Raw genomic sequence first — 24866 nt, forward strand, 5'->3', positions numbered from 1 at the left:
TACAAGACTACACTTCATTTACACTCACTCATACATATCATCCTGTGAAGTATTATCTGAAAGGAAGCTAAACAGGAAAAAGAAAAAAAAATTTTTTTTACTTAAAGTTATTATGTAAATGAAAGCTTTGCATATGCTCTCGCTCGCTCTAACTAATGGATCAAAAAATAAATCAATCACCTAAAAACCGCTAATGAATCATCTAACAAATAGAATGACGCTTCTCTTGCAAAATGATGATTTTGAAAACGTCGGGATATTTAATACGATAAACAAAATAAAAAAATATATAAATACCGATATTTTTTATTATTATTCATCAGTATAAAAAAGGTTATACGTCATGTAGACAAATAATAAAAAAATAAATCCATTTTCTCAACAAAAAAATAAAAAATGATAAATGTAGAAAGGAGTACAGCCAGCCAGATAAAGAAACAAAGAAGAATGAAAAAAGTAAATGGAGAGTTCGTCCTTGTGTGAGTATGTACGTATATATAAACTGAACTTAAGTTGCCAGTTGGCATTACTGATCTCATATGATAGTAATTAATCCTCCTTCCCCATCAAAACCATTACCACCACTTCCTATATAGTATTTGTTATGTTGGCACCGATGAATTTCTATATAGCAGTTGTCACTACCTCGTTGTATCCCGATGTAATTCGATCCGGACAATATGCGTTGTTTGTTCTAACAACCGTTATGTATATAACAAAAGAAAAGAAAATACGATAGTATGGCGCAAATATTTACAAGAATAAATACCACAGAAGACAGAACAAAATTAAAAATATTTAGCTAATTATAATTATATTTAAGGAATGTAAAATCTTTCCCTATGTGATAATTTTAATTACATATTTTACTATTTAAGTTCTATAAACAACTTAAAAATTGTTTTAAATTCGTGGAATAAGGTAATGATTTTTTTCACAGTAAAATCTAATAAAAATTTGATTTCCGTGGCGGAGTGGTAGCGTCTCGGCCTTTCATTCGAATCCCGGTCAGTCACGGCGTTTTTCATTCGCTATAAAGTGCATTTGCATACCCGCCGCACAAGCTTCCAGCTGTTGTGGTGAAACCATCAAGCAAAAAAAAAAAAAATTATCTGGTTAATAATGGAACATTTAATCTTATCAAAAAATGACGAAATTTCGTATTTATAATATTAACGTAATAAAACAATAAAAGTTAAATTTTTGTGAACGGGTTTAAATACCAAACGTATTTCTTTTCTATTATTCCAATAAATATTTGATCTGATATCAAAAAGTCAAATTACGGGCGGTAACCGATTTTGATGTTTAATTTTTTATTCGCTCTGATCTTATTATCTCTTAAATATTTTACAGAAATTTATCCCCGACAAATCGTAACGATAAATAACAAATCGCTTGTTTAAAAAAATCACAATAAAAGTTTACTAAAAAAAATTAATTAACCTAATTTTTATCTTTGGAAAATTTTGAATTAAAATCCATATTGTGTGAGTAAATAAAAAAATTAAAACAAAAAAATACCGGTTTTATCTAGGAGGCGTGATACAAACTTTAAATGTATTTCCTACATGAAGAAACATATCCTCTCAAGAGATTTAATTGTCAGATTTGAAAATTTTTTTCACACTAAACATGTTGTCAGTCATATGTATTAAAGAAATCGTATACAATTCCAAGTAATCCACGAATAGGGTAACATAATAAAAAAAATCACTTTAAAAAGAAATAAACAAGGTAAAAAATTACTTTTCCTTTTAATACGTAAAAGAAAGAAATGATAAGAATTACAAGGCTGATACACAAAAGATTTTTAAATAAAAAAAAGCCGGCTGATTGGAAACGCAATATATTTTATCTAACACCAGAATAAAACAATAAAAAATAACGGACAAGTTCAATAAAAAAAAAAAAAATAATAATAAGTGCGACATTTAATGTATGACGTAACATTTAACAATTTAAAATCGGAAGATTCTACGCCTGAGTCTAACAACAACAATAATATTTCAAAGAAAAAAAATCAGAGTACTTGGAAATGAAGCGCAATGGTGGGGAAGGGGGTGGTTTGGCTGGCGGACGTTATTGTCGGAGGGGAAGGGGTTTAGGTAAAACAGAGTAGGAGAGATGAGCATATTAAACAACATAACAAACACAATCCTGTCCCTAGCGTAGTAGCACGCGACCTCGTAACAACCAATCAGAAATTAGACAACACAAATGACGTCATCAACACGACTAGCTTGCACTCTTGTTAAAATAAAAAGGAAAAAACAACATACATATTTATAAATTTAAACTAGGTTTCTTACATCATAACACGTAAATATAAAATTTGCCACGCTATTGAATAATTCCTGGGCACGAGTCAAAATAAATAGATGTACCCGGACTTACCGGTTACAACTTGTTGCTCTATCGATAAAAACAGTGTTAAGTAAATTGAATAAATAGCAAAATGCGATTAACCGATGGTTCTCAAATCATTATTATTAATTTTTATTAAATTAAAATTAACGTAATAACGCTGTTATAGCATGATGTGTAAACAAAAACAAAAAAATTAATAAATAAATAATAAAAATGGCTTATGATAAAATTATACATAAAATCTTCTTTTTTTTTATGAGACTGCGGGAATCGACTGCTATGATCATTTAGCCCGAATGGAAATCTCTAGCGTATAAAAAATGTCATGCCTGACCGGTATTCGAATCCAGGACCTCCAAGTGATTAGTAAGTTCTATGTATAAACTTCTTCTTCTTGTATAATTTTAATACAGCGTAAAAAAATTATGCAATATGTAATTTTTTTTAAATTTAATATTTAACTGTTTTTTTTTTTTTTTTTTTATTAACTTGTTTGAGTGGATTTTATATTTCATCTTTTTTAAAATGACGGTTTTATTTTTTATTTTTTTTTTTATAAAATGGGATATCCATTCACAGACTTTGCCCATGTAGTTATTATTTACTATTCCATGTATTTTATAAATATTTATGTACTGAAATTAAATGCTTTTATTTATTTTTTTAAAACTTAAATGTATTCATATTAGAGCGCGCACGCACGCGCGCGCAAACACACACACACATACAGAGAGAGAGAGAGAGAGAGAGAGAGAGAGATATTCTAAGAATTTAAAACAACAAACAAAAAAAATTAACACAAAAAAACATAGGATCAAAGGAAAAGATAAAAAAGGAAATTAACTGAAATAAATAATAAAAAATATTATCAGAATGGAGAATAGATGATGTTGTTGTTTGCGCAAAATGTCCTTGAAAAGCCGGCCGGCTTCAACAGCTGACTGGGCGGATCGCACGCACGCTCACCAACAGCATAGATACAACAAACATAACCCACTAAACAGTATACAGTATACTGAGGCGTTGGCTTTGTGACAAAAAAAAAAACAAAACAAATTTTAGTATAATATTTTTTTAATATTTCCATACCGATGGGAAGCGTTAAAATTATCTGTATAAAATACAAAAAAAAACTCAATTTTTTTGTATAATTTCTAATAATACAACGATAATGAACAAAAAAAATATTTAAAAAATACGAAATGAAAGTTAATTTATCAAACCGAAGGGATCTAGTTAAGGTTAATTAGTTTTGTTTTTAGAAAAAAATTAATTTGGCCAAATTAAATTTAAAAAAAAAATTATTCATACTTCGTCTATGAAACTAGTAGGAAAAAATATTTAATTTACGATTTTGATGAAATATTTTATAAATTTTGTACAAATTTTATTTTATAGATCTAAATTCCTTCCACGCAAAAAAAATAAATTAGTATTTAGGATAAACGCTGGTCGATTCAACTAGAACAAACTTATTATTTCCTTTTTTTCGATCTGATGAATTAATTCCACAAATAAGCGTGAAGCCTGTCTGTAGGAAAGTGGAAATTGAATTTTGTTGCGTATTAAAACGCGTTACCTAACCGGGATTCGAACCAGGGACCTCCGGATGAAAGGACGACGAGACGCTACCGCTCCACCGCGGAGGTTTCATTTAAATAACATAATTCTTAAATATCGCCGGCCTTCGTGGCGCGAGTGGCAGCGTCTCGGCCTTTCATCCGGAGGTCTCGGGTTCAAATCTCAGTCAAGAACGGCATTTTCACACGCTACAAAAATTGTCATTCATCTCATCCTCTGCAGTAATATCTAACGCGGTTCCGGAGGTTACTTAAATATCGAAAAATTACACTACATTCTTATGTTATTACTATTTACTGAATCAAATCCTTCTATTTTCACTTTAAAAAAAAACCAGCAGAGATATTTTCCATTGTTCATATCTACCGCACAGATAATAGAAGTGCCTCATAGACCCTTAAAGAAAACTACTTGTAATTAACCGAAGGTCAAATATTCCCCCCCCCCCCTAACAAGCCACTATTATTAAAAACCGGGTCTTCTTCCTTTTTAAACATGCAGCAGATAATAGATAACAAACAAAAAAACTAATATGCGTTGACCATCATTAGAAACAAAATGTTTCAAACAAAATTGTGGTGTTTTTATAACGCGGTGCTTACACAATAAGCGCTAACTAAACTGCTGTAATTTCACAACTTACATAGAATAAATTTCGCTTACACGGTCGGAAGACTGGTGTAGTTACGAAGCTTAACGCAACAAGTACCGAGTCAACCGTGCGATCAGGTTTGAGACTCAGGCAGACCGAGTTATACTTACATTTTATACTTTAAATAAATATTAATCGTTTATTTAATTCTACCGCTCACTTATGACGAGACATCATAGCAGACAACTACAACAGCATATTTTAAGGTGGGGTGCGATTTTGAAGTTTTTTGCGAATATTGATATTTTTAAATCGTTAAAAAACGTGCAAAATCTCGACATAGTGGGGGTGACCTTGCTCTACAGCCTCACCCCTAATATAAGTTGAAAATTTAACGGCATCAATGCCATATATAGAAGTAATCCGACCTAGTTTGGTCAAAATCGGTGCAGCAGATCTGGAGATATAAGGTAATTTAGAGGCCGACACCGAACACACACGCGTACGTACAAACATTAAATCCGGAAAATTTCCATCCAATTATTTTGTTTTTTGGATTCCTTGGGTGTCAAAACGTCAAGATCCGACGAAAATAGCACGTGCCCAAATCAGACCGATTACAATACTTCCTTTTTAGTGCTATAGCTCTGTTACAGCGCTATCTAGGAAAGTAAACATCTTGGGCCGAACTCCGTAGTTTATTAGGTAGCGTCTCGGCAGTTCGTACGGAGATCCCGGGAAGGCGTGGCATCTTTTTGCATGCAACCGATTTCCACCAGGCTAGTGATTGTAGTTGTTGACGCCCGATCTTTCATTTTTTTTTTGTCTTCAGTCATTTGACTGGTTTGATGCAGCTCTCCAAGATTCCCTATCTAGTGCTAGTCGTTTCATTTCAGTATACCCTCTACATCCTACATCCCTAACAATTTGTTTTACATATTCCAAACTTGGCCTGCCCACACAATTTTTTCCTTCTGCCTGTTCTTCCAATATTAAAGCGACTATTCCAGGATGCCTTAGTATATGGCCTATAAGTCTGTCTCTTCTTTTAACTATATTTTTCCAAATGCTTCTTTCTTCACCTATTTGCCGCAATACCTCTTTATTTGTCACTTTATCCACCCATCTGATTTTTAACATTCTCCTATAACACTACAATTCAAAAGCTTCTAATCTTTTCTTCTCAGATACTCCGATCGTCCAAGTTTCACTTCCATATAAAGTGACACTCCAAACATACACTTTCAAAAATCTTTTTCTGACATTTAAATTAATTTTTGATGTAAACAAATTATATTTCTTACTGAAGGCTCGTTTAGCTTGTGCTATTCGGCATTTTATATCGCTCCTGCTTCGTCCATCTTTAGTAATACTACTTCCCAAATAACAAAATTCTTCTACCTCCGTAATCTTTTCTCATCCTATTTTCACATTCAGTGGTCCATCTTTGTTATTTCTACTACATTTCATTACTTTTGTTTTGTTCTTTTTTATTTCCATGCGATAGTTCTTGCGTAGGACTTCATCTATGCCGTTCATTGTTTCTTCTAAATCCTTTTTACTCTCGGCTAGAATTACTATATTATCAGCAAATCGTAGCATCTTTATCTTTTCACCTTGTACTGGTACTCCGAATCTAAATTGTTCTTTAACATCATTAACTGCTAGTTCCATGTAATGATTAAAAAGTAACGGTGATAGGGAACATCCTTGTCGGACTCCCTTTCTTATTACGGCTTCTTTCTTATGTTCTTCAATTATTACTGTTGCTGTTTGGTTCTTGTACATGTTAGCAATTGTTCTTCTATCTCGTATTTCTATCTCATATCTCGTATTTGGTTCTTGTATTTGAACCCTAATTTTTTTTAAATGCTGAACATTTTATTCCAGTCTACGTTATCGAATGCCTTTTCTAGGTCTATAAACGCCAAGTATGTTGGTTTGTTTTTCTTTAATCCGATCTTTCATAATAAATTAAAAAAAATCTGGGGTATTCGCAGTCGGTTTTAAATTGTCAATTTATACGATTTAATTTCACTACTAAAATTTTCTTTAAAAGAAAAAACTCTAAATATTCATCGTTACTAATTTTTAAACAAAAAAGACTCGGTACACCTGAGAAGATAAAAGTTAAACTTAAATTTCGTGCGTGTGTGTCATGTTTTTCTAGTTGAAAATAACGTAGGCTTTTGGGCGAACGTCATAGTAAAAAATACTTATTATTCTTTTATTTTACTACGTTACATATAATTCATTTTTTGATAGGTTAGTAACATAAAAAGAACTATAAAGAATACCGAAAGATATGTTTTTTTTTTTTATTGTATAATATATTTATAAATTATATATAAAATCATACGCAATTTTTTTTTTTTTGAACGAGTACTATTATAAATATTGCTGTTTTTGTTACAGTTTAAGTTGTAAATGTCTGTTTGTTATCAAAATCACGTGATAACAAGGTCAAAACATTTAAAAATTGATGCTTCAGTACACGCGCGAATCTTACATAACCTACCAGTAATAACAATAATAAATACGTATGAATAACAGCGATACTTAAACGTTTGCTGTAAATGCAGGAACACTTGTCTATTGTTAACGAGTAAATAATCGTTTTGCAAAAATAATCATTTGTTCACGCGCGAACACACGATCACCATTAGTAGTTTTTTTTAGCCTCCGGGATCGCTGTTAGGTATCGCCTTCAGATGATGAGATGAAACGGCAATTTTGTAGCGCGTGAAAATCGCCACGCCCGACCGGGATTCGAATCCGGGACCTCCGGGTGAAAGACCCGAGACGTTACCACACGCGCCGCGGAGACCGGTCACGCATATTGCCGTTAACTGAAAGTAAATTTTGTACTATTTTTCTTTTTTTTCGAGTTATCGGCGATTTTCGAAGTAATTGCTATTTTAATGGTAAATTTATTCACGAACCGGCAAAAACGGTTGAATAAGCCGAATGTAAAAAGGGGTTCGGTAATTAAAAAAACAAAAAACCATTATTATAAAAGGGATAAAGTGGCATCGAAAAGAAAAAAAAAAAATCTTTTGAAATAGCTTCTCTTTTGCGAAGAAGATAAATCATATAATATCGATAATGGAATCAAGTGTATTTTCTGCTACATATAAAACGTATATATACAAAACGTAAACGTATGTAAAACGTAACTGCTACATATAAAAAACGTGTGCAGGGTAATTATTTTCTTTGGTAATTACTGGTAAGTCACTCGAAAAAATTGTGTGTGTACACGCGCGCGCACACACATTTTTTTTTAAATAACCATTTTTTTCATAAATTAAAAAAAAAACTGACCACAAACCTCTAGTACTTGGCTGGAAATAATTATTTATTCTTACATAGTGTAAAAATAATTACACATGAAAAGAGTTACCTTAGATTTTTTTTTGCGGTGGGGTAATTTATAATAAAATTATTTAAAAAAAATCATTATATGTTTAAATAAACCGAACAAAGTTTTTTAAAAATTCCAAAATCGATATTTTTCATTTTTCCTGTTCCCTTACCTCCAAAATCACATTTCAAGAATTGTTTTTGATTTTTGTACGTTTACTACGTTAAATGAAAGAAACTGAAACAAAATACCATTAAAAAATGTAGAACAAATAAAAAGTTACCTAAGATTCCTTTACTGGAGTCGGGAGTGAATTACGATGAAATTTTATCGTAATGTATTATTACTAAAAGTTTGTTATTTAAACTTTTAATACTATTAAAAAGTTTGAACGTTCCAAAAACATTTTGAGAAATTTAAAAAATAGATATTTTTAAATTTTGGCTCCCATCCACAATATCCCCCAACGAAGTATTTTTTTTTTTTTTGGATCGCTTGCACCACTGCTACTAAGCCTAGAAAGATATAAAAAAATTCGGTTAAAAAATATGCGGTAAATAAAAACAATTTTTATTTATTTTTGGAGAACGGGTAATTTTGGGGCAAAAAAAAGTAAGATAAGCATCCACTCACGCCTATTGAGCTTAATATAAAGCGGGGTTACGTTTGTAAAATTTTGAGAAATTAAAAGAGTGTGAAAATGAAAAGAAAGTTAGGTTGCGCCACACTTTGTTCAGTGCGACATGAAATTTGCCTTGTATTAGCGGCTGGACTGCGCTGAATATGCTGAATCACAGGATGATTTACTTGGCGTTCAACAGAAAATGAACGCGTTGAAAATGAGCCTTTTTTTCGTAATGCTGAAACACTCGCGAATGTTTATTAGATACAGAATGAATAATACGATTTTCCGTCTATTTTGCTTAAAAAAAAACCGATCTCTTTTATTCTAATCCTCAGTTCAAATTACATAAGAAACCACCGACTTTACTCCTTAATTTGGGTCTCAAAAATCGTAGTAGGGCTTCTCTATTTATTGGAAGAGCTGAAATCCGGGCGAAATATTTCGCCAGCCGTAACTCGAAAAGAAAGCGTTACCAGATCTACGTTTATGGAACTTTTTTCATTATTTTTACCGATAGAACGTGTCCTGAAAGTTCCTCCGTTTTTTCGTGGGCACTGTGTATATGTTATTTTCCTAAAACGTCGCAAACTAGTGAACAATAAGCGACCCGGTCCTAATGAAATGCGAATAACCTGGAAATGAGCCTTATACAGACTCAAGCTGAACCCTCGGCGGTTAATTGAAGCCCAACCGACAAAATACACCGATATTTGCCGTCTAATATTTAATATATTTCAAATTAATTTTTTCGTAAAGGTACGGATATTACTAAAACATTTTAATTATTTATAAATTTTTTATCGCTTTTTTTAAGATAAAGAAATCACTGTGTTCGCGGATAGTAATATATTCAAAAATAAAATAAAACAAGCGTAAAGTAGATAACGCAAGGTCTATCCGATCGCCGTAATTAGCAAGCAGTAAACATAACCACAAGGTCAGTACTAACTTAACCTTGATCTTTACAACGCAAAAAAAAAACAACAGGAGGTTTTATCCTTATTTTTAATATCTATTACCGATACCTTTAAACTAAAAATAATAATTAAAATTTAAATACCTATAAACAAATAAATAAAACAAACAGAAGCCGTTTAAAAAACAGTAGCGAAGGTAATTTTACAATAGAGAGAAGGAAAGTTATTTAACATTGACCCGACGAACAGTGACCTCAGTCGGACGTAATCACCAGGAAAGAATCGATAAAATTATGAAGTCGATTAAAAATGTTAAAATCGTTTTACCACGTTTACCCCCAAAATTTAAGACGCATTCTTTTTTTTAAATCGCATAATTATATCAATCTTGGAAGAAGTTTGGAGAATAGAATATTTCCGATAGTGGAATATATATATATATACACCAAGAATAATAAATTGAAGCGTACCAAATTCAGAAAAAATTAACCGGTATTCTGTTCTAAAATAGATATACAGATTAGTTTATGCATCTTAGTCGCTTTAAATCTAATACACGAAATACATAAGCAAGTAATGTACTTACAAGCAAGTTTTATTGTTGACAAGATTTTTCAGACGATTTTGTTTACAACACTGTTTGTAGCGCGTAAAACATCTTGACGATATTCAATTTCACGCCGTACATTACGAATAATATCTGCAGTCGATCCGTTAATTACACCTTCGATTCTTCTTTTTAGTTCATCGACGTCGACAACCTTCGTTGCGAATACATCCTGTCTTTGATAAACCCCCGAAGAAAGAAGTCGAGTAGCGTAACATCACGGGATCAAGGCGGCCGAGAAATTGGTCATCACAGCCGATCAAACGTCGAGGAAATCGTTCGATGTAGGTAGTCTCTAACGCGTACACTCCGGGTGCGAAAATCTTGTCGGAAATAAACGTCGGGTTGCCGATGTTCAATTTGTGGTACTCGACGGCTAGAGATAATGAACGCTATCAACCGGTGGCTCGGGGAAGAAAAACGGTCCGATGATTTCATATGCGGTCAACGCACACCAAAAGTTAATTTTTGGATTATCACGTCGTATTTGTAGATCGGCATGAGGGTTCTCATTAACCAGATCCGACAATTATGACGGGTAACGTCACCAGAAACACGGAAGGTAGCTTCGTCAGAAAAGATTATTTTTGTCTAAAAACGCATTATTTTAGTTTACTTTATCAAGAATGTCCACGGAAAAATTGTAGTGGCCTGTTTACCGTCATCTTCAAACGCATGCTCCGACTGAGTTTTTTACGCGTGAAGGTTTATGCGGCGCTTGTTTAGAACCTTCACTCGTTAACGATTGCGGTATTCCCAGTTCTAAACTCGCACGACGAGTCGATTTTCCTCTGAAAAGTTTCTCTTAATCGATCCATAAATTACTCGGAGACAGGTCTACCGTCACCTTTTTTTGTGTGTTACGTTTCCTGTACCCTTAAACTGCCGATTCCGACGTATAATAGCAGATTCTTTATTACGAGGATCATGACATGGAAATGTCTACGAATAGCGTAACAAATCCGTTTTCGTGAAACCATAGTGCACGCATTACTTTCTCCAGCACGGTAGCCCCCGATTAATTGACCATATCCTGTTTTTATATAGCGCCGGAATGTTCATTCAAGGTCATCAGTAACTCTAGTATCTAAACTAATGTTTGAAAAATTAACAACCCGCTTCACTGCTTTATTCGTTTTATATTAACTTCTAAAACGGGCTGAATAATTTACGTTTGCTCTGTATATTATACAGACTACGCCAAGCAACAGCGTTCTTGAACTGTTACGACTATTGGCGCCGTAATAATTAACATAAAAGAAGAACAAAATCTGACTGCCTGTAAATAAAATGGATACGATTAATTAATTTTTATTTGGAGAAACTATATTTAAGAATTAATATAAAATATAGATAGATGTTGCTACCCTGAAGATATGAAATATTGAGGATGGGCCTAAGAAAACTACATCTTTTGTGTGGCTCTTTAATTTTTATGAAAACTATTTAAGTTGATCGACAAAATATGCCGCTCAATCCAGAGTAAAAAATTTCCACTTTCCCGATTGAATGTAGACATCATAGAGAGCGTCTAAAAGAAGCATTCCTATTTGATCATCAAATAACTGTGCAAGAGATTGCACAGAGGTTAACTGTATCACACACAACGATTGAAAATCACATCTAATGTTCTGGGGATTGTTAAGGAGGTCGGTATTTTGGTTTCGCTTGAATTGAAAAAAAAAAACACTTAACGAATCGATATTTGCGACACGTACCTCAAATGCGCTGAAGTCGACCCTTTTTTGAAAGAAATCATCATCCTGATGAAAAATGGATCGCCTGCAATTATATCTATCGAAAACGATCGCGGTCCAAGCACGATGAACCGGCACAAGCCTCATAGAAAGCTGAATTGCATAAAAAATCACGCTATCAATTCACGGGATTACAAAGGTTTTGTCTATTTTGAGCTGCTTCCAAGGAACCAAACGATCGGTTCAAGTTTACTGTCGACAACTAATTAAACTGGAGGAAGCGATCGAAGAAAAACGGTCAGAACTGGCAAATCGCAAAGGAGTTAGTTGTGTTCCACCAAGACGATGCAACGCTTCACACATCTTTGGTAACTCGTAGAAAATTATCGGTGCTCGGTCGGGAAGTAATGTTTTATCCCCCATGTAGGCCTGATCTAGGAGCATCAATCAGATTACCATTTATTTCGAAGTCTGAAATTTTTTGAGTAGTAAAACTTTCACTAACGATGACGACCTAAAATCACACCTGGTTCGGTTTTCTGCTGATAAGGATCAGACGTTCTTTGAGCACGGAATCGTAAAGTTGCCGGAAAAATGGCAGAAGGTTATCCAATAAAATGGAAATATATAACCGATCGCTCTTTGTAGAACTTGAATTAAAGTTCATTGTTTGTTGCAGATAAGTAGAAATAAAAAAAAACTAACAAAAAGTAATTCGATCTTACGGTATGATTGATAAACGATCTCGAATTACAACGAAAGAAAAAAAATCCCTTTCGGCACGCCGGAAGGCGGAAGTAGATTTCACCGGTGCTAAGTAGGGAATAAAAATGATTTCCACCCTAAACTTAAGAAACATTTAAATTTACTCAGTACGACAACGGTCGTATGTGAAAAACGTTTCACATGTTTAGCATACAAGTCCATCATCTCCTTACAATTCTAGCAACATTTTGGTCATCCCTTGCCGTAAGGATTGCTCATATCAAAAATTGTTTCAGACAAAAGTTTTAGGTAATGTTTAGAGGACTAACGATCGCTTTAAACCGATTCGATACTGTGACTATTAAAGGAGGTATGATCTTTTTTTGTCTTCGAAACCCCATTTTCCCACCCCCTGGGCCAACGGTTGGCGATATAAAAAACCTTTACTGAAATAAGTTTTAGGCCTTTATCCAAATAATAGTAAGAACTTTAAACGAATTCAATATTTTACTTAATACGAAAAGTTATAGTAATATATTGTTTTATCGAAAAAGCCCTCGCCCCCCATTAACCGATTTTGCCCATTAACGAACTCGACTGAGATTTAGGGTTTTTTATTTTATGTATAAATTTGAAAGTGATTGGCAGAAAGTTACGGCGGTTATCGTGTCCACAAAAAAATGAAATATATATATATAAAATCCTTTAAAACGATTCGAAACCTTTAATTCGACTTCCGAAATTTTTCGGAAGTCGAGTTACGGTATCCGTTACAATAGGTAGCCTTCTTATGAAATCTACTCGATTACAAGCTTTGAATGAAAAGTATAATTTTGATTTACCTTTTTCTTGCGAGGCAATTCATCGAAATCTTCATCGATAACGATTCCTTCATCGGTTGTAGAATTATTTGCCCAACCACCTCCGCCTTCGCTTAAAGGCGGTGACGGGGTACTTGATCTCCAAGAGTCTGTCAATGACGGGCTGGGAGAAATACGTCCATTCCAGTTCACTCCTGTTAAAACAAAAAAAAAATATCAAATTAACAAAAATGTATCAGCCGTAAGTCGATACAAAAGTATAATTAACAAGATCGAACGGGTAAAATTATAACTAAAATTGATACTTTAAAATTAAATTACTAACTAGTTTACAAATCGCCTTAATATTAGCTGGGAGTTGGAACATTTTAAATGGATTAAAGAAATGTAGATAACAGGTCGAATAATAAAAAAAAAACAACACGGATTGTTAAACGGGAGAATTAAAAAAAAATAAACAATACATCCTAGCTAAGATTTTTCTAATGTAACTGAAATGTTGACGATGATTAAAATCGATAAAAAACCACTTGAAATTTTGAAAGAAACGATAATGTGTTGTCCCAGGCTTAAGGTAAAATTACAGGACGGTGAAATTTTAAGCGAAACCGATAAAAATCTAAATCTAAAGCAGTAAACTCTCATAATGTGCGTATCTGGGGATCGGCAAATTCTCACGAAATATTGCGAACGAGATCCCCCCAAAACCGAATGTTTTTTGTGCCGTATCCCGATGGCAAGTTTACGGGCCGTTTTTTTTTCGCGTTTTTTTTATCGCCTCCTCTCTGGCATAGCGCTGTATCTAATGAAATTCTGCCCGACCGCTGGATCAGTCGCCGGGATCCAGATGACAGGGCTTGTTAGCCCGATCAAAACCCGTGCGGTTTTTCCCTTCGGGGGTTTATAAAGGATCAGGCGTATGTGCCACCGTTACCGGCCGATCTACCCGACTTGAGACGCAGGATTGAACCGGCTGTTGTATCGATTACTAGACTTGCCGATTAAAGTTTGGAATGAATTCTCATATCGGCTGGATGTGTGCCGTATGACAAATGGTGCTCGCATTGAACACTTATAGATAAACCTGTTTCAGTCGCTCGTTCATTTCTCGTATAATTTATCGATGTAAGTAAAATTTAATAAATATTAAATAAATTTAAAACCCTAATATTCATTACGAATCTGATTTAATGCATCAGATCGTTTCTGAAACAGCCACTTGATGAAGGACTTGTTTGGTGCATCCTCACCGAACTTTTCTGCGAAAGCATTCTGGGAATGGGCATAACCGACACATATAATGTATCGGGAGATAATGAATATTTTCTGCCGCATTGTGTAACCAGTTTTTCCTCACTTAAACCAACAACAAAAGAAGGAATCATTCTTCTGTATAGTTGCATCGCTTTCTGAACATTCGGTACTACATTTACAAGTAAACTTAAACTTTTTTTTTTTTTTTTACCAGTTCTGTATGGAATTTAAATCTAAATCTTCATATACATTCATATTATGAATCGCATTTCTCGTTCCAAACACTGTCGTAATTAGTCGCATTTTAAATACGAATAATTATAGTTACATTTTTACTTTAAAAATAAGTAAATAAACTATAAAACTCATTTAAGAGAAAACGTTTTCGTAAGTTTTACTAAAAAACACAATTACATAAAAAATTAAGTTCTTTAAAAATCTTATACGTGTTCAATTCTGATAAATTTTTAAAGAAAAAAGAAATGCCTATACTGTAGAAAAGTATGAACACAAATGATGTTTTAAAAGGTACAACTCATAAATAATAATAAAAGCGTTAAAATTTCTTTTCAATTACACAATTCGGAACAACAGTTCATTAGGACCGTTAAAAATTATCCAGATGACCTTGAAAAAAAGACAACAGAAAAAAATTGTTTAAACAAGTTGTATACACTATTTTCTCATATACGCGCGCGCGCGCGCGCGCGCACACACATACAAACACACACGCAGAGAGAGAGAGAGAGAGAGTTTGAGGGTTGAGGGGGAAGAGAGAGAGAATACAGCAGAAACCAACACAAGGCTCACAACTTAATAATATTATAGAATCGTGTGCTTGGAACTTCATTCGCATTTAGCACGGATAAATTCAAGGCCATATATTTATTTACTTGAGTATTAACTACAGTGGCTGCACTTCCGCAGTGTTGGACTATGATTGTCCTTGCTTCTGTAACTACCATTGTTGTAACGTTCAACAAAACAAATGTACGCACGCACACGCGTACTTATGAAGATAAATATATTCATATGTGGTATGTATATACTGAAATAATGTAGGCGGATTTTGATTGAAGGACGAAAGAAAGACTATCTATTCATCTCTGCATACGTTTTATTATACTTTTAATCGAATATAGACGACAGTAAAAAAAAAAAAAAAAACATTGTTAAGTAGAGTATATAGTTGAAAAGTACCAACATCAAAATAACAAAATTAAAACAATTAATACTCAAAAAAATCGTGTACGTGCAGGCGCATTATTGTAGTTAAAAAGCATTTTCTTTTTGGCCGGATGTGGACGTTTAGCCTGAAAACATCCTTCAATCGATCTAGTAGTTCAGCGTAATACTCCCCGATGATAATTTCTGCTTTTTCCAGGTAATTTATGAGCACCGTATTTTAAGAATCCAAAAAAACCGGAAACCGTGACTTTTGATGGCGCTTAACAGGTGAGGCGTACTTACAGTTTGTTAAAAAATAATTTCAGCCGTTACTTGATGATGTTCCTTTTGCAACACTACGATGACGGATGTACTTCCAGCACGACGAGTCCACGGAGTGAACCGCGACTCCTCATTTCTCTCGTATTGTTTCCGCCTACTTAAATCGGCAATTTCCAGATAAACGGATCGGTCGAGGCGGTCCACAATCCTGGCCACCCAGATCACCGGATCTTACGCCGATGGATTTCTGTGCTAAAGGCTGGATAAAGTGTAACGTTTATAAGTTGAAAGTAAATTATTGATGTTTTTGCGCTGTTAAAGAACAGCCCCGATGAACAAAAAAGAGCAACACGAGCGATCCACAAACGTGTAGCGAAGCGCATTGACGTAAATGGAAACATTTTCGAAAGTTTATTGTAAATTTTGTTAATTTTTTACGTTAAAAATCATTTTCCAGTTAAATTTAGGTTTGTATTGCTCTAAATAAAAGTTCATTTTATTTAACCGTTATTCGCTTTCTGTTTACTTTATTTATACTATTCTGATTAGAATTAAATCTCCTACAAGTTTTATCGAAGATTTTTATCTGTTTAACGGTAATTTAACAAAGTTATTACAAACCAAACGTCAAAAAGTGCGAAACCAGTATTAAATTTTTCCTGGAAGGAAAAAAATCACGGATATGTATATATATATATATATATATATATATATATATATATATATATATATACACATTATTATTCTTTAAAGGATTGACAGTTATTTATACTGAAATAATAGCTTAGAATAAACATTTTAAGAAACGTGGTCATTTTTAACGTGGACCTATTAACGCAGTATACCCGCTTAGCCGCCAGTTTATTTAAAGTTTTTTTTTGCGGTGGGGGTGGCGATTTTGCAAAAATGTTTTTATCGGAAATATTATTACTTTTTAATCGTTAACAAATGCGATCAAAATAAATAAGACCTTAATTAGGCGAAATTTTGGGGGTACTGAGGGTGACCCTACTCTACGACAGTAAAATTTAATTCCATTAAGTTGAAAATTTAACGCCATCATGCCCCGTATATAGAAGTGATCTGAACACGATTGGTCAAAATCGGTCCAATAGTTCTGGAGATGTAAGGTGATTTAGAGTGCGACTCCGAACAAACAGGCACACGTACATACGAACATTAACATCCGGAATATTTCCATCCGGTTTTTTTGGATTCCTTAGGTACGAAGAGGTCAAGATCCGGTAAAAACCGCATATGCTCGAATCGAACCGATTACAATACTTTCCCTTGTAAATCTATAGCGATAGGTGGGAAAGTAATAGTTGGAAAGTTAACGTATTTAAAAAATAAATAAAGATTTTATAATTTTTGTAGATATAAAATAAGGATACGAAACAAAGTTTGTGCAATCATTTTATTTAACATTTTTATAAAGTATAATTATTAAAAAAAATTATTTGATAATTTACAAAATTTTTAATGAAAATTTCATAATTTATTTATTACACCGCAATTATTTTAAAAAAAGAGAAAAGTTATTACTTTATCTTTAATCTCTACATAACGATAAATAAATTCACGGTTGACTGGCTGTTTAAATGATCCAATAAAATGTTATAACAAATTACGCCTGAAACCGCAAATTATAATAGAATATTATTGAGAACGCGATATATATCGTACGATTGGTCATCCGATTTTTGTGTAGTATTAATTTTACGTATAAATAAATATACATTTAAACTTTCTCTTAGAGATTACGTGCAATATGCGGTTAAATATTCACCGGTTTGTAAGCAACTTATTTTTTTTGTGACGTTACAAATAAATATATAACCCGGTGGTTTAAATAACGTTACAAAATATTATTCGGATATATTATTTTATTTTATAAAAAAGATATACAGTTTAGTAGAATTCAGTTTTATCGACTGTAAAATCAAAATATTTTTATTCGACTACACAGTTTAAACGGAAGAGAAATATTAAAGCCTTCTAATTTATAATTGGCTGACGATATGGCGATGAAGTAAAGATTATTACGATTGGTGTAACGGTTTTTAAACGGGAGAAATGTTATACGGATTATGAAAATATTTCTTAACGATCCTTGAACCGACTGAAATATCATTTTCAACGTAATCTGTAACGTGATATTTCTTGAACATCTGATAAATATTCAGTATTAATTCTGTTTAAAATAACATTTGACGATTTGACAGTACGATGAATTTTAAATTTTAAAAATCTTCACTCTATTCTAACAAATACTAGGTGGCGCTGAAGCGGTAAAAAATGTTGTAAACGAAGTTGTATACGACTAGACACTAATACGTCTGATACGACTAACACGTGCCCAATTCACAACATTTTCACAAGCTACAGCTCCAAAACGGTAAGTCGTACAAGAAAATTGTTTGAATAAAAGTCGTCTGTTTTTTTGAGATTAACAACTTTTCCAAATGCAATACAGACGAAAAACAATTTTTTCCGGTGAAAAAACCGAAAAACACGTTTTTTACCACTTCAGCGCCACCTAGTATTTCAATTTCCAATTATACGGCATAACTTCAAACACATTAATTGTAGAGGAGAATGTCCTCTACAATTAATGTCTTTGAAGTTATGCTGAAAATGCATAGATTCAGAGAAAAACGCATTTCAATAACTTTTTGAGTTTTTAAAAAATCTATGGGAGGGGGATGTTAAAAATCTGGAGTTAAGCTTCCCTCATCACCCCTAACATATGGAAAAAACATCAATCGGTAGGTAAGGATTTTCAAATAAAAATACGAATTGACTGTACTAAGAACTCGATATTAAAGACTATCATAAAAACAAAATTAATTGTATATACATCGAACAAAGAATAAACGAGAAATTTATCGTTGTGAAATTTTACTCGACGCAGTACTTTTTTACCGGCTATTAAAACAAAACGAAAAAGCCCATCGATGCTGTTGAACTATGTATATTATCGATAAAGTTGACAAAACTTTTAATCACTTTAAACGGTAAAAATAAACAAACACTATTTATCAAAATAAATTTATTTAAAGCTAAAATCAAACGAAGAATCGAACCAAAAATTTCATATTAAGCGGTTAAAATAATTATCTAAATGCACTCGCACTTATAAACATAATATAAAAAAATATAAACGATATAAATAAATAAATAAAACTCTTAATTAGATTGAATAGACAATAATACAATCAATTATATGAAAAAAAAAAATTGTTATCAAATCATTTAAAATAATTTTAAAAATATTGTTTACAAAAGATTATGATGTAATTGTAAAAATACTACGTAAGAAGAAATAAATTATAATTTTTTACTCGATAATAAGAGCCGTAAAAACAACAAACAAGTTATTAAAAAATATCATAAATACGTAAATAAATATTTATGGATCTAAGTTACATAAAAATTGACGTAATGCTTAAGTTTAAAACAATATAAAATTAACGATTTAATTTTATACCTAATGAACTGTTACGGAAGTCAAAGTGTATAAATTCTACAGCTTATTATGAAATAGTGCCGCCGATTTAATTTTTTTTTTATCAATTCCAAATTTAAAATTTAGTACATTTACTAATATAACAATCTTTTAAAATCCCTCCCAAAAAATTAAAAAATTGATTTATAACCTACAACAAAGCAAGTATATACGCTAAAATAAGTAAAACAAGATTTTTCCTTTACTTTCCCGTGTAGGGAGAAGGGAAAGTACTGTAATCGGTCCAGTTTGGGTGTATGCGGTTTTGATGTACTGACACCTAAGGAATCCAAAAAACCAAAAATCCGAATGTTAATATTCTTATGAACGTGTGTGTGTGTGTGTGTGTGTTCGGTGTTGGCCTCTAAATCACCTTACAACTCCAGAACTACTGGGCCGATTTTGACCAAACTTTGTAAAAATTACTTCTATCAATGTGGAATTGATGTGATTAAATTTTTAACATAAAAGGTCAACGGGGTGAGGTTGTATTTCGAGATTTCGCCGAACTAAGATAATATTTTTCTTAGGCGCATTTATTTACAATTAAAAAGTAATAATAATTACAAAAAGGTTTTTATGCAAAATCACACCCCTACCCAAAAAAAATGCTGTCATAGTGGTCCGCAATGTTGCGACGTCACAGGTGAGCGGTAGAATTAAATAAATGAATAATATTTAAATTGTAAAAAATTGTCTGGCCGGCCGGGTCTAGAACTCGATCGCCCATCAAGCATTGGGCGTCGAGCAATCCCCCGGTTTACTCGGTATCTGGTGAGTTAAGCCTCGCGGCTACACCGGTCTGCCGACCGTTCAAGCGAAATTTGTTCTGTGTATGTTGTAAAATACATTAGTTAGTTCCGACCGTCGCCGCTAGTACCGTCCCACCCGCGCGAATTAAATGCGGTAAGCTCGCGTGCTGTAGTTAGAATCATCGAATTAAATAAACGAATATATATTTAAATAAAACGATGAATATTTTAAATTAAGTCGCGTATGTAAGCCGTGCATCGGAAACACACCCCACAATTGTAGGACTTGTAGGAAAGTCCTGAAACTGTGTTAGCTTTCTTTTAAATTTACCGATGCATTTTTAAATGTTCTACAAAAAAACTATTTTATATTTAATTAGTTAAAAACTTACGAGCGTATACGCAAAATTATTCAAATCGCTTTTTATGAGAGTAGTGATGCTTACTTCATTATATAATGAAAATCCACATACTGATGAGAGTGAAGGTATAATTTCATTCGCTGGGCTTGTCTGCGTATACTAGATGATAAAGACAACTGACAACAGCTATTTGAACGAAATTTATTTATATGATAGTATTAGTACAATATCGTCTTGTTAAAAATTAACTGTGAATTTTGTTTACATGTAATTTTTTCAGTTAAGCCACCGGGTTATCCGTCATCGCAAATCCGCTGATTTCGAAGTCGAGAGTTCTAAGTTTCAAATCCTAGTAAAGGCACCTTTAAAGTTATCTTTATACGTAACTGAACGCTAAATCGTAGATTCCGGTGTTCTTTGGCGGTCGGGATACAATTAACCACACTTCTCAGGAACGGTAGACCTGAGACCGTACAATACTACATTTCATTACATATCATATAGATATCATCATCTGAAGTAATATCTTACGGTGGTTCCGGAGGCTAAACGCAAAAAGAAGTTTTTCGATTCTATTCGATCATTTCTAATTAAAATATTTATTATACAGAATTTAATTTCTATTTTCCCGAAACATCAAGTACCGATTAAATTATATATAATTTTACCTACTATATATTTGAAAGTACGTACTCTATTTCCGTACTGTTTTAATAACGTTCTATTACATACAATGTGTATTGTTATTTAACATTATGAAATAAAAATATAGTTTAATGATTTTCGCAGAAGTTACAATTCATTAATAATCGATTCAATTTAAAAAATAACATGTCAATCTATAAGTGTATTTTACATAAAAACAAAAAAAAAAAACATTTAATAGCATACTGCCACCTGATCGTAAGTGTTGGTAGTTTATGATGTAAAATAACAACTAGGTAATAACCAAACTCTTAACGCGCAATATAAGTAACTGTACCACTCTTTTTAACGAACATAAACAGAACTTGTACCGCTCCAAGCATTTGGATAAACGGTTTATTTTCTTAACATTTACAATTGTACATTTGATTCGTATAATAAATGTAATTGTGAAAACAATTTATCATTTTTTGCCATATGCAGCGTCTGTACTCAAGTATACATTTTCTTTAAACGTTTGTTTTCGTTTATTTTTTTAATTTATTAATTTTAATGTTATCAGAATAGATAAGGATATTTAATGTTTCTGGAACAGACGGCTATAAAAAAATTAATTTTCAGTTTAATTTTTTTTTTAATAAATTAACATTTTATATACTTGTTATATTCGCGGATTTTATGTAAAATCTTTGTTTAATTTTACAGAAAAAAATAAAAACATAATTTTAAGAAACGAAAGGTTTCGTATCGTATTTAAAATATTTTATCAAATTAATTTTATATCAACAACTTTAATTATAATCTGAGTTAATATATAAACGTTTTTGTATAAATATGTAATTATAACTTGGAATATACATTTAATAATTTGTTTCCAGTGTTATTTTTGTAAATGATATTACAGTGTTAATGACTTTATAAGTTTGTTATATAAAGGTTATTGAACTAATTAATAACTGGCCTATCATCTTAAATCCCAAAATTAAAAAAAAAATATTAAAAATATTTTATATTTACAAAAAAGAAGATAATTGTATAATGTAAATAGGGAAAAATGTTTATTAAAATTTTGTAACTTTAAATATATATATATTTACACGAGTGTGGCTACTATTAACGGGACTAATGCTGTAAAATATTTTATTTTAAATTTATATATATTTAGTTATTATCCCGTTCAATATACACTCCTCTTGCATCGCTACAACGCTCCATGCGAATTTTCCATTGTTCGAAACAGTGCTGGAATTCTTCTGTGAGCTCTTTCACGACGCCTGCCGCTTTATCTTTCACGGCTTCAACGGTCTGAAATCTTGTTCCTTTTAATGCAGATTTGACCTCGGGGAACAGATAAAAGTTACACGGCGCCAGTTCAGGCGAATAAGGCGGACGGTCTAACACTGAGATGTTATACTTGGCTAGAAACGTCTTGACAGACAATGCAACGTGAGCCGGTACGTTGTCCTGATGAAGAACCCGTGACTTGTTCTACCACAGTTCGGGTCGTTTTTTTCTTATTTTTTCAGAGAGTCGAGCAAGAATCTTCAATAAACACAAGAACAGTTAACCGACGGTCAGATCGGATCAGATTACAATTTTTTTTCAATATTTTTATCAGTTTTTGACGTGGAACGGCGACCCGGGCGAACATCTTCAACGTCACCTCGACCACCTTGGAAACTCTTAAATCACTCAAAAACCCGCGCGCGTGATAAATATTCATTGCCGTATACTATTTTTTAATAAAAGTTAAGTTTCAGTAGCGGTTTTTCCAAGTTTCATATGAAACTTCACGGCAATTCTTCGCTCTAATAACACACTTATACATTTTTCGGCAAAACAAAATAAAACAGACATTATCAAAACGAAGGGCACGGCCAGACTAATATGTCTACAGGAACTGGAGCGGCAAAAATCGAAAGAGAAGGCTTCACGCTGCACAGCTGTCGGTCGTTCGAATTTGGCGCATGCGCACTTCTTCTGTAACGGCTTTAGTCTCGTTATTTAATAACCGCACTTCGTATATATTAAATAATACTTTTTATAATTAAAAAAGCGTTCAAAACTTTTATTTTTATTTAATAAGATTTTGATATCTTTAAGAACTTCCCGTAAATATTTTAGCTCCTATACAAGTTTCCGTACAGAGTGCGATACATACAATACGAAATTCTATTTAATTTATACGAGACGATGCTGAGATGATACGGAAAGCCACCGGTAATATTTTACGTCGGGCCTAGACGTAAAATATTATTATTATTATTATTATGTTTTTAATTGTTTTCACCGGTAAAACATATCCTGCAAGTTTCTCCGTTTCATTGTCGGACACTGTATAAATTAAGAATAGAAAAAAATACCGATAGTAAATTTTACACCTATACGAGTATTTGAAATAAAACGTTACAAAAAGTATTCTAAATAATAATAAAAACGTAGATATGTATTCCGAAGTTAACCGATCTTCAACAGCAGTTATAAGAAAATTAGCGAAATAATACAATAATATTTTCAGTTGACGTCTTAAACACACGCATTTTAAACTTATTCAGACTTCGGAAACTTTCCACGTTTCAGAACAGAATGAGGCGTACAACAGACATAACGACATTTGTAAGCGCATCTCGGTTTACAAATAAAGTATTTAATTTACTCTTTCAATAAATTGTTATCCAAGAATATGGCGAGTAAAAAGAAGGTAAGGACTTTTACCGCATCTAGGATTACGTAATAAAATAATCTTATTTTAATGCAATAAAATTGATCCAAAAAAGGTCGGAACAAATAAGACATTGTTACAGAATAATGGTATCGATTTTATTGAAAATTCTTAATCGGCAGGTGGATCACGTAATTAAATATCAAAAATTCATATTAAAGGAGGTTGTTCTCAAGGATACCAGTGAATCTTGAATGATTAAGGAATGTGACGTAACCAGTATAATCGAAACACCTTATGGGACATCTCCGGCTGTATATCACGACACGGAACAGGATACGCACCTACACTAGAACACTAATTCGCTCTCTTTACTTTCCTATCCTCTTAACTGACTGCGTGCACTTTAAGAATCCGACGATCAGAAATACCGAATGTTTAATGAAAAATCTACGTATAATCGGTTATTTAAGATGAATCTAATAACGTCTAGCTACATTCAAACGGTGTTTTTTTTTATTAACAAACCTCTGAAGAAAGATCACACAATTTTTATAATTTCAGAGAACAACAAAAGCGCGAATTTCATTCAACCCGGATTATCTACCGAGCCGCTGATAAAAATCAGGAGATATCTAAAATGGTATACGCAAAATCGAAATAACTGTACCGCTCTATTTAGCACACTAACAGAACTGAATCGTTTGCGTTAACTGTACGTGAACCGTTGATTTTTCAGATTCCAGAAAAAAATTTGTTAATATAGGATTCATTAAAAGGTTGTTGTTTACTTCAACCGGTTTTCCAGTTATTTCCGAGTATGGATATGTATACGAGGTGTCTGAAAAAAGTAATCAGATCGTTAACACTTCGAGCGATCTGGCAACGCTGTGTCTACCGGTCTGTGCTAGAGTGGTTTGTTCATCCCTTCCAAATGTTCGGTACGTGTTTCAAC

General features: G+C 32.7%; 1 protein-coding gene across 2 annotated transcripts in view; it reads right to left on the minus strand.

The window, feature by feature from the left end:
* LOC142332945 (zinc finger protein 395-like) overlaps nucleotides 1–24866 on the minus strand; it is a 256769-nt gene that overhangs the window by 70080 nt on the left and 161823 nt on the right. For both annotated transcript variants that reach the window (XM_075379665.1, XM_075379664.1), the window contains exon 5: nucleotides 13301–13473. In XM_075379665.1, coding sequence (XP_075235780.1) covers nucleotides 13301–13473 — 173 coding nt within the window. The remainder of the gene's footprint in view (nucleotides 1–13300; nucleotides 13474–24866) is intronic.

The sequence above is a fragment of the Lycorma delicatula genome, chromosome 12 (assembly GCF_047948215.1).
Source record: "Lycorma delicatula isolate Av1 chromosome 12, ASM4794821v1, whole genome shotgun sequence".
In the NCBI taxonomy this organism is placed as follows: Eukaryota; Metazoa; Arthropoda; class Insecta; order Hemiptera; family Fulgoridae; genus Lycorma; species Lycorma delicatula.